General features: G+C 36.4%; 2 protein-coding genes across 2 annotated transcripts in view; one reads left to right on the forward strand and one right to left on the reverse strand.

Moving 5' to 3' along the window:
- The window catches only part of LOC101506539 (amino acid permease 4-like), a 4669-nt gene extending 2833 nt beyond the window's left edge, over positions 1-1836 (forward strand). The window contains exons 4-6 of the mRNA XM_004503847.4: positions 374-588; positions 740-879; positions 1080-1836. Coding sequence (XP_004503904.1) covers positions 374-588; positions 740-879; positions 1080-1724 — 1000 coding nt within the window. The 3' untranslated portion in view covers positions 1725-1836. The remainder of the gene's footprint in view (positions 1-373; positions 589-739; positions 880-1079) is intronic.
- Positions 1837-2625: 789 nt separating this feature from the next.
- LOC101506874 (auxilin-related protein 1-like) lies at positions 2626-10835 on the reverse strand. Its single transcript, XM_004503848.4, has 8 exons — positions 9985-10835; positions 6635-8204; positions 6241-6358; positions 5722-5822; positions 5517-5582; positions 5261-5350; positions 3255-3431; positions 2626-3146 (listed from the first exon to the last, which is right to left on the reverse strand). The coding sequence occupies exons 1-8, from the start codon at positions 10569-10571 to the stop codon at positions 3108-3110; spliced, it is 2748 nt and encodes a 915-aa protein (XP_004503905.1). The 5' UTR covers positions 10572-10835; the 3' UTR covers positions 2626-3107.
- Between the last annotated feature and the right edge of the window lie 568 nt (positions 10836-11403).

An 11403-nucleotide genomic window follows, 5' to 3' on the forward strand; every position in this document is an offset into this window, starting at 1 on the left:
GTGAAAGAGTGTATTAAAAGTGTTAGATTATGAATATTTTAAAGTAATTATAAAGTGGTCGACTATTTTATTTTATTATATTCTATGAGTTAGCTTTTGAACTTAGTAAATGAATTAGATCAAAATACAAATTCCAAAATATTACATAAATTATTTTACAAAAGCATGGTTTTTATTTGGGGCGCTCTTGTTATTATTGTGCTTGGTAAAACATAGAATAGCATGTACCCAAAAAAAAAAACATAGAATAGCAAATTACTATGTGGCATATTTTTTACTCAAATAATATGATGTTTTACAGGAATTGGTTTATGTAAATTGATGATAAATAATTGATGGGTTTTGTTTCAATTTCATTGATTTTGGTTAACAGGGCAATCAAAAGATCAAACTGTTTCCATCAATCAGGGGGCAAAAACCCATGTCACATGTCAAGCAACCAATACATGATCATTTTTGGCATAACAGAAATTTTCCTTTCACAAATTCCAGATTTTGATCAAATATGGTGGCTCTCATCAGTTGCTGCAATCATGTCTTTCACATATTCCATAATTGGTCTTGCTCTTGGAATTGCCAAAGTTGCAGGTTATATTTATATTCCTCTACTCATAATTGTCTTAGAATTTTGTTCTGCTTAAATAGACGAATAACAATAATAACAATAGCATAACTAATATACTAACATTTTCCGGTATAAAAAAATAGACTGATAATAGTATGGTTGGTTCATGAACAGAAAATGGTTCTATTATGGGTAGCCTCACAGGAATCAGCATTGGAACTGTGTCAGAGACTCAAAAGATATGGAGGACTTCTCAAGCTCTTGGTGACATAGCATTTGCATATTCATATGCTGTGGTTCTCATTGAAATTCAGGTACACCTTGGGAAATGGATTTAATATAGACAAAAATTCATGAAGATTATACGGTTCATATTTCAAATTTATATTTTAAAAACAACTTTAATCTTTGGTTGAGATCAATTTACTACTGTGAGTGTGTGGAGTGTGGATCTTTGAGCAGCGTTTTAAAAATCAGAAGATAACTTATTATCCAAGCAATATTCTTACCGCAGGACACATTGAAATCCCCACCATCAGAAGCAAAATCAATGAAGAAAGCAACAAAGATAAGTATAGCAGTGACCACAACATTCTACATGCTATGTGGCTGCATGGGTTATGCAGCATTTGGAGATGCATCACCTGGGAATCTTCTAACTGGTTTTGGTTTCTACAACCCATATTGGCTAATAGACATAGCAAATGCAGCTATAGTAGTTCACCTTGTAGGAGCATACCAAGTCTTTTCCCAACCCATCTTTGCCTTTGTTGAAAAAAGTGCAACACAGAGATGGCCCAACATTGAAAAAGAGTTCAAAATTGCAGTTCCTGGTGTTCCACCTTACAAACTGAACTTATTTAGATTGGTTTGGAGGACAGTGTTTGTTGTATTAACCACTGTGATATCGATGTTGCTTCCATTCTTCAATGACATTGTTGGAGTGATAGGTGCATTAGGATTTTGGCCTTTAACTGTTTACTTTCCTGTGGAGATGTATATCTCACAGAAGAGAATACCAAAATGGAGTAACAGATGGATTTGGTTACAAATATTTAGTGTGGCTTGTCTTGTTGTATCAGTTGTTGCTGCTGTTGGATCAGTGGCTGGTGTCTTGCTTGATTTAAAGAAATACAAACCATTCCAGTCAAACTATTAATTAAGCTTCATGTATATGTAAGAAGCTGCATCAGCAATGATATGATGGCTATGGTTTTGGGTTTTGTGTGTACCATTATCTTATAAATCAATTTGATGATTGTTATATAATCTATTATCTTGTTCAATCATTTATTTGAATATACTACCAATTTACTATTACATGCTGTCCTCGACTACTCGTTTTGCATTATGACCATTGAGGTCTAGAGTACCGCATGTCATTTTCAACTTTAATCTGCGACTTATTTCTGATATCTAACACATTTTCACATAAAGTAAGGCGCAGACATAATAGATGGATATATGAAAAAAGTGTAACATGTTCGAAAATACTTGACAGTAAGCCAAAAAGTAATTGTTTGGTAGCAGTTTAGAATTTTGATAATAAAACTAATTTGTCGTCTCTGCCAAACTCTCTCAATTGTCATCACTTGTATAAATAGTCAATTACAACATCTGTCCATTAATTTAGTTTATGTTTGGTTTCAGTTATACATGATATTTTCTACCAATGTAGAATTGGTTTTGACATTATTCAAACAGATTTGATTTTGCCTTCAAAATAAATTTTAATTCTAACTTGGAGTTTGAATTTAAAACTTTGGCCTCTAAAATAAAGTTTTAAACACAAATGTATGTTTTAACTCACTTTTACACAAACTTATCCAAATAGACTTTTAGCCAGAATCATTTTTACACAATTCATCAATTTAAAATCACTTTTTGTTGCCACAGAACCAAACATATATGCCCTTAAGTTTAAATATAGAGAATGACTTCAATAGGACCTATGGGAACTAGTCTCCCTACTGTTCTTAAGTCCTGCACGATGCAATTTTTATTCCATATTTGGTATGCCATTTGATAACATTTATTTTTAATGTATAAAATGCAGAAACTTGAGGACGAAGATTCATGTATAATTAATTATCAGTTTTGAGGTAAATCAACAGGATGGAATATATTCAAGACATCGTGCTATATATCACAAGTAGAAAAGGAGGGCATCCCAGTACCACATCATGGCCCCTCTCTTGAACCAAAATTAAGAGAAGAAAAATCAAATGGATCGCTTGTCGGCTTGTGAGCCCTCACTAGACAAGGATAATGAATAATAAAATTGATAGCACAAAAAGATATTTTACATCAACAAAACATGCTACATTTATAAAACATCTGTAGAAACACAACAACCCTCAGGAAGAACATCAATGACACCCAAGAAAGCCAGAAGGAGAAGCAATATGTTACCAACAACGCACTATAACTTCAATCAAAACAATTATGCAATTGGGGAGGCAGGCAGAAGAAACAGGGTTGTGGTCTCCTCTGAACAGAACCATCAAACAAATTACCTCGAAGTATATCAGTTCATGAAAGATTAGAACAGCTCCTCAGAATTGAATTTATTCCATGCTTCCTGTTAATAATAAATGATCAAGCTTCCAGGAAAAGGTGAAGCCGTGAAGGCGGAGTATTCTGAATTTGGCAATATATTATACTATCATAGAGTCTTGATAAGAAATACCTTGAGTAGGTCAAAGACCTTTTCTGCAATATATTTCTGCTGAAGAGTGGCACCCTTCTGCTGTACTTTATCAGGATGGATACACAACGTAGCTTTCCTATAAGCTTTTTTAACAGCAGCAGCTGTAATCAAATCAGTCAAACCAACTGGCTGCCAACCACATTCAGGCCACAGTACCTGATCATCATTCATGAAGGAAATAAGTTAGTATAATTGACACAAATTCTCCAGTCAAAAGAATGAGACAAAGTCTGTAGCAAAAACAATAACACATTGAATAAATACACAAAATTAAGCACTGTTTTGGCTGTATCAAAATTCAAATGCATGAACTTTTTAGAGTGAACTAAAAAATGCTCTGCATGGACCATGTTTTGGATATTTGGCTATTCTATTCAATGGTTAAGATCTCTGTCTGGTAACTTGGATGCTGAGAATTTGTTAGGTCTTTTTGTTTCCCCTCAAGCCTTCATCCTAGGGTTTGCTCACCATTGAACAGAGAGTGCATCAAAACCAAAATCTCTAGTGGTGGAGCATGAGGAACCAATCAAACCGTTGCACATGCAAAGAGCTGCAAAAAGGGAACCTTGACCAGTGGCAGCTGGATCTCCTCAGGCTCTTCCATCTTCTCTTCAACCTCCACAACTAGAACGTGGAGGTCTCGACATGAGGTCTCGACATGGGGTCTAGTTACAGCAACAAAGATTCCAGCAACTCTAAAACCAACGTGAGTGTGTGCACATCGCGGTGGAGACCACTAAAACCATCCCTGCAATATCACCGTCTTCAATTCTCTCTCCACAATAAAAAGTGAAAACCCCTTCTCAATGAAAACTCTCAACTCAGCAATCCAGACAAAAACTGAAAATCTTTCCAGCTATTAGTAATTGTTAAGAGTTTCACATTAGATGAGATATAGCTTAAAAAATGCTTACAAGGGCAAGACATCCCCCACCTTAAAAGTTGGTTTTGTAAGGTTGAGTTAAGTCCAACCCAAATTCTAAGATGGTATCAAATTCTACTACGATCCGTTGAGCCACCTAGTACCAGGCCACTCGGGTCATGTTCCAGATGTCCAATCCTAGGCATGGGGTGTGTGTTAAGATTCCTATATTGAATGAGAAATGGCTTAAAAAAGTGTTTATAAGTGGGAGACATCCTTCACCATACAAGCCAGTTTCTAAGAGTAATAATTTATTTGCTTTTTCCCTTCAAAACGACAAAAAAAGAAATAAGTCCAAAATCCAAATAGATGGCATTTCCGTCACCGCTTCCCTACCCTCTCACCGGTTGGAAGTGGTGAGTGAAAACAGGAAATGATAGATTCACCCTTCACACACCACTTCAATTTAGGGAGTGCACCTCCCTGTCTACTTGCAATTTTTTATTCATAAATACCTCACCATGCAAATGCAAGTATCTTATATAAGGACTGAGGTGAATTTTCTATATTGAAAAACCTATGGCAGGCAGTAAACTTGGTTGTCCATAGCTGGACCATGTGTTTTGTGGTCCACCGTGGAATCCGGTATAAAAAAATATGGAAACAAGTTACTTTGATTGTCATCTTTCCCCAATTGAATTATGAGTACATCATTACACTCTTTTCAAAATCAAACTTGTTTCATAAGGATGTGGTCTTCTGTAAGCTAATCTCTGATCAGAAATTGCAACAATGGATGATGTCTGTTCAGGAAATAGAAATATTAATTGCACCTTTAGTGAGCAGAGCAACCCAAATCTATAAACCAGCAGGACAATTTTAAAGTAAGCACAACCATTCACTTCTATCCCTATAAGGTGAATTGACGATCAGACAAGACAAATGAGAAAATATGTCCAACAAAACAAGATTTCCAATATGGCATATGTTAAAATTTGGACCAAAGAATTTAAATAGGAAAAGAAAAAAGAGTTGATGCATGCCTACATACTGCCATGCACTATATGGATCTGGAATAGAAAACATTCAGAGATATTATTTGGTGCTCTTACGAAGTACATACATATTGTAAGGTGGAGAGTAAAGCTCGTAAGTTCCCATCTTTTCCTGCAGCCCACCGCTTAATTTCAAAATCCAGTGTTTCAGCAAGCCTCTGAAATCATTGAACAGACAAGAACAATACCATATTACAATCAAAAGTGTAAATTTTTGCCTAGGACAAGGATAAAGAAGGGATAGGTGTTGGAAATGCAGTAGTTGCAAGTATACAAACAGAAACCCCATCACCCATAAATATAGAGAAAAACAACACTACTTACATTTCTCTCAGCTTGCTCTCTTTGAGTTTGCAAGTCCCGCTGATTCTTCTCAGCCAGAGCTTTTGCCTAGTACAAAATATCATGGTCATAATAACATAAACAAGTTGGTTGAAAAAATGGTTTATTTTTCACCTGTTCTTTGCATCAAATATCAAGAAGAAAAAAGAAATCAAATTAAGGAGACATGAAGTGCAATAACACATACCACACGCTCCTGAGACCTCTGGTGGCGTTCCAACCTGGCTTTTCGTCTTTCTTCACTTTCCCCTTCAACTTCCTGAAACTCTCCAGATGATGATGGGGCGGCTTCAATCCATAAAAGAGATAGGACAAAAAGAACCAGGTAAGTGATAGGAACCAAATTAAATTTAGGAAACTATAGTACTACATTTATTAAAATAGTCACTGAACTCAGAGGAAGGGAGCCTCTGTTACAGTATACAAATATAAATTGTATGAAGACATGAATAGAAAATGCGAGCAAAGCCCCTGAAAATAGAATATCATTGTTTCTTAAGGGTAGTTTAGTCATTTTATTTGTTATATATATATATATTCCTTTACTCTTCCAGTAATAATAACTATTGCAATAATGAACCCTAGCATTCAGCTCTCTGCTCTCTCAGGCTTTCTCTTCTCCTTCAATATTTTAGCATTGCATGTCTTAACCAAAAAAGAAACCACTATCACATCAATAAGTAACACATTGAAAATGCAAACCTACCTCCAAAGATTGAGGTAAGATCATCAACTATATTAGTCGATGATGATGCTTTCTTCATATTTGAAGATACACTTGTAGATTTTCTTGTTGCATCCGACTGAAATTGGGTTTCAAATTCCTGAAAACATACAGGTTCAGACACTTAATAACCAAGTTTTGAATAGAATATAAGAGTAAACATGGTCGTCAAACTTCCTTTTGTATTTTATTTCATTTAAATAAAATAATTTAAAATCTTTAAATACTACATAATCATTTACTTGTCATTTTATGAAAAATAAGATATACTAAAAGAAAAGTGAAAGAAAAAAGACATACTCAAAGAGTTAGCCCTAGGAATGTAGAACTATTTATATTTAAAGAAGAAAAGAGAAAGAAAAAAAGGGATACTCACAGAAGCGTTAGCCCTAGGAGGCCTTGGAGCACTGTTGGGTCGTGAACCCATGCCAAAGAAGGATTCAAGATCATTTTCATTCTTCTGTTGGTTCATCCTTGCAGCAGCCGCAGCCCTCTCCCGGGCCTCGGCAGCAGCCCTTTCTGCAGCACGTTCGGATTTAACTCGTGCTTCAGCTTCAGCCCTCGCAGCTTTCGCCTCCGCAGCAGCTTTTTCAGCTCTTCCCTTTGCTTCTGCAGCAGCCCTTTCTCGGGCTTCAGCATGTGCCCTTTGCACTGCAGCTCTTTCAGCTCGCTCTCGAGCTTCAGCATTAACTTTCCCAACCGCAGCCCTCTCAGCTCTCTGGCGTGCTTCAACAGCTGCTCTTTCACGAGCTTCTCTTGTAGCTCTTTCTACAGCCTGTCTAGCCTTTTCTCTCTCCTCCCTTTCTTTCATTAATCTTCTTTGCTCCTTTTCCTCCTTCTCCTTTTGCTGCCGGTCACGTTCTAATCTTTCCTGTTTTTCTTTCTCTTCTTGTATAGCTCTGTCATCTTTTTCCAATTGCCCACCTTCTTTGCTTTTAGCAGCCTTTGTATACTCTCTCTCCCTAACTTCCTTTGCATGCCTGAACTTAGCCTCAGCCCTATCCATTGCTTCCTTCATGGCCGCAGCAGCCGTGTTCATCTCCAACTCATCATCGGGAAGACCATTTCCACTCTCAACATCATTACCATGACCACCGCCCATGGCAAAGTCATCAAGTTCATCAAACTGAGATGTTGGGGATACCGCTGCTGCAGCTGGAGCAGACTTAGGACCCTGAGAGAATCGAGTGGAACTTGGGAAAGAAGAAAACTCATTAGCCTTCTTTCTAGCATTGGCAGAAGCCGACGAACCTGTTCCTGACTTGGGAATATGAACTGGCCGTGGAGGAGGGGGTCTTGAAGGCGGTGGAGCAGTAGTTGGTTGTGTAAAAAGAGGAATCTCTGACACAGTCAGCCATACATCCTCACATGATTCAAAGTTTTCTTCGTATTTCGGAGACATATCTACCTGAATATTGGCTTGTCCAAAACCAGTATTACTATTTGGAGGGGAAGTAGACCTTTGGCCAACTGGTTTATTAGAATCAGATGAAAATGTAGGCATGTAAAATGGGGGCTGCAGAAAATCCTGGTCACTTTCAACAGGAATGTCTTTTTGTGAGTGCCTCTCAGGACTCATCCCAGACAACTTATCAACTGGTTCTTTATCTCTAGTCCAACTTGTGCTTGTGTTCAACCCTGGAGAAGTGTTACCCTTACTGCTATTTCTCTCGGATGAGAATGCTGGTACAGATTTTCCAAGCCCATCAAAAGGGTCAATGTCTTCATATACTCTGCCATTTGAAGTTGACGAACTATTATTCTTTGTGCTTCTAGAACTACTAAATTTACTAATTTCTTCCAGTGGATCTGTAAAGTTTCCTGTGGATGAATCCATTGGGGCTGAAGTAGATTCAAATACTTTGAAAGGGTCTTCTGCTGCAGTGGAGGTTGTTTTAGATGCACTGACAGTTGGTTCTGTGGACAAACCAATATCAGGAGCATGCCTGTTATTAACAATATGTACAAAATGATTATGCCACATCAATCAACAACGAAATAAACAATATGAATTGCTCGTCAAAGATAACATAGAAAAATATCAAGTTGTTTATTCCATTTACCTATGTGTGTGTGTGCGTACCATAAATATATATGTGGTAATTAGATTTAAAAATGGAAAAGGTTTGTACAAGAACAAAGATTTTCACTTCTTTTTCCTTTTTCTATTTTATTTTATGGAAAACAAATATGTTTTGAAAAGAGGACGTGTTACTTATGATAGCGGGAAAATAATGTTGTTGTCATAATAATATGGGGGTTGGTTTCCTCCTTCCTCTATTCACATTCTCCTGTTTTCTGCTACCCAAATGAAATATTTATGGACAACACGATTTTAAGATTATTAATCTCTAGCTTCTAATGGATGAAGCATCCTTCAGACAAAAAATAAATCTATTTATTCATGGTAGCCATTGTACGCATCAGTGACCAAACAAAATGAAGAATTCACATTATAGGAAGAGAAACATGCAGCACGTGAAAATTATTGCCTAACATAAGAAAAGAGGTACTTCTAAGTTCTAACGGGAAGACAACAACCTTAGATAGAAACAAAAATGCTAAACTTAATGTTCACAGGGAGTGAGTCATTCTTAAACTCTCAAAGTAATTTAGCCTCGAGATAAGATTGCAATTTCTTACTCTTTTTAAATCACAAAGTGCACTTATAATTCAAGGTGACCCAAATTGAGGATGCCGCCAAACAATTAAAGAAAATCAGCTCATTGGTTCTCGTTGAAACTGTTTCTGCAAACTGGGTTTCTTTTAAGATGAATGCGGATGCAAGTAAGGATAGGGACTAACGGCTGTCAGTAGCCAAATATGAGGATAAATAGAGAATAAATAGTGAATTAAAGGAATAAATGGAGTCTGTTCAATAGAAAATTAATTGGGACATTGAGGAGAGAATAAATAGGGACCATCCAATAAAAAAATGATAGTACATACAAGACAGAATAAATAGGAAGCAATAAAAGAAGATAGGAGGAGGTGTTTTCTGAAAGTATTTGGTTAGAGGGAGTTTCCAAGTCTCTCTAATACCTGGGTTACAATACAGATTTCAAATCAATAAACACTATTTTCCTCTATATTCAGAACTAACTGGTACCTACCAAACTCCTGGAACTTTGTTCAATTGTCAAAATTACAGAAAAGTATAATCAAAGTTACTAATTCTTATCTTTCAACTGTGCTGTGGAGTATGGCCACTTAAAATCCATCACACAGATTACCTCAGAGGCTGATACCACATGAACAAAAACTTACGGATTTAATTAGGAAGTACACAGGACATCGAATAAGTTTCGAAGACTTAATGCATAATCTACACTAAAGAGCTCCTAGAAAAAATAAACTTGACACTTCCTCCCAAACCAACACTTTGCAATACATTGATGCTTGAAATCTATAGAATATTGACTGATTATAACAGTCACGAGCATAATGCATAAAACACCACCACCTCCAAATCAACCCTATAGACATATATTCCATAACAGCTCCATCCAAGTCCAAAATAAGTAAGATCAGTTATATACAAGTAAAATTGACTAGACTATATTACGAAAAAAGAGCTAGAAACATGCATGTATATATATTTGCTTGCACGTTAAGCATAACCACGAACACCACCACTACCACTACTGACTAACTAATGGCAATTATTCCAAAAGAATCTCAGTTACCAAAGCAACACAACACACTGTTAATATTGAGTATATATACCTGTCACTAGACGGTGCTCTACTACTTCCGAATCCAGCTAATAAATCATCAAAATCAGAAACACCTTTATCATCTTTCTCCGATCCCTTCCTGCCGGAACCCTTCGATTCCTTACCAAATCCACCAAGAAGATCATCAAACGCGCCACTTTCCGTTTTCGTCGAAGCAAAAACATTATCAAAATTAACCTTCGCCGTACTCTTCAACCCAGGCACGCCGTCGAAAACATCGTCATCATAGACAGGTTTATCGTACACCGGCGGCGGCGAAGAGTTTCCTGACCTGGAAGCGAAATCGTTGCTGGATCCTGGAAACATGGAGTCCAAATCGAACGGTGCGTCTGCTCCACGAGATTTGGATCCGGCGGTGAAGAGATCGTCGAAGCTTCCGGCATCGCGGTTGTGACGGGAGGTGGAGGATCCGAATAGCGAATCGGAGTTGCGAGCGGATCGCGATCCGAAATCGAAGTTGAGAGAAGTTGAGTTAGGGAGATTGGAAGATCCTTTAGGTGGTGGAGCCATTGGAGCGGATTTACCTTGAGGTTTGAGAGCGAAATCGGAAGCCAAAAGGCCATCGAAATCGTTCATGGTTGAAGATATTGAGACGAAAAGGGTGAATTGAGGGGAAATGAAGAAGGTAGAGAAGAAGGAATCAGGTGTGTGAGAGTGGAGAGAGCATGCGGTGAGGATGAGGTGATGATGATAGATTAGAATTAGATAGTAGAAGGAAAGGGAATCTGTTCAGGTTGGTTACACCTTCGACTTCGATTTTGATTCCTCTCTTCCTTTTTGGCTTCTTGGAGAATTTGCCAACACGGATATATCGATATCAATCGAACTTGTTCAAATTCTTAATTCAAAAATAATAACAATAACTTGTTTCTTTTTTTTTTTTTGTGTGGGTGGAACACTTGCTTGTCAATATTCAATCATGGATTCATTTATTATTTGATTTTTTTATTATAAGCTAAGACAAACAAATTACCCTTTCTTTCTTTCTTTCCTTTTGTTTTTCTTCCTTCCACTTTTTCTTTTCACTTTTTATTTTTTACCTTCCTTAGATTCAGAGATAGATTGATTCGTTGCTAATCATATTCTATAGTCACGCTATCATGTTTTGAGGAGATATTCAATTCTTACATTATTAACATTTTTTTTAATTAATTATTTTTTTTATAAATTTAAAACAACGAAATTCACACATTAAATTCATTAAATAAAAATAAAAAAATAATATTCTAGAATTTAACTTGAATCTCTTTTTTTCTCTATTTGAATTTAATTAATACTTTCTTTATCCTACAATAATTGATTTATTTGCAAAAAAAATTATCTTAAAAAGAATTACTTTTTTAACTTTTTTATGTAGTATTAATTAATTTTTTTTTGTTTATGTCATTTAATTAATATTACATACATC

The sequence above is a fragment of the Cicer arietinum genome, chromosome 6 (assembly GCF_000331145.2).
Source record: "Cicer arietinum cultivar CDC Frontier isolate Library 1 chromosome 6, Cicar.CDCFrontier_v2.0, whole genome shotgun sequence".
NCBI lineage: Eukaryota > Viridiplantae > Streptophyta > Magnoliopsida > Fabales > Fabaceae > Cicer > Cicer arietinum.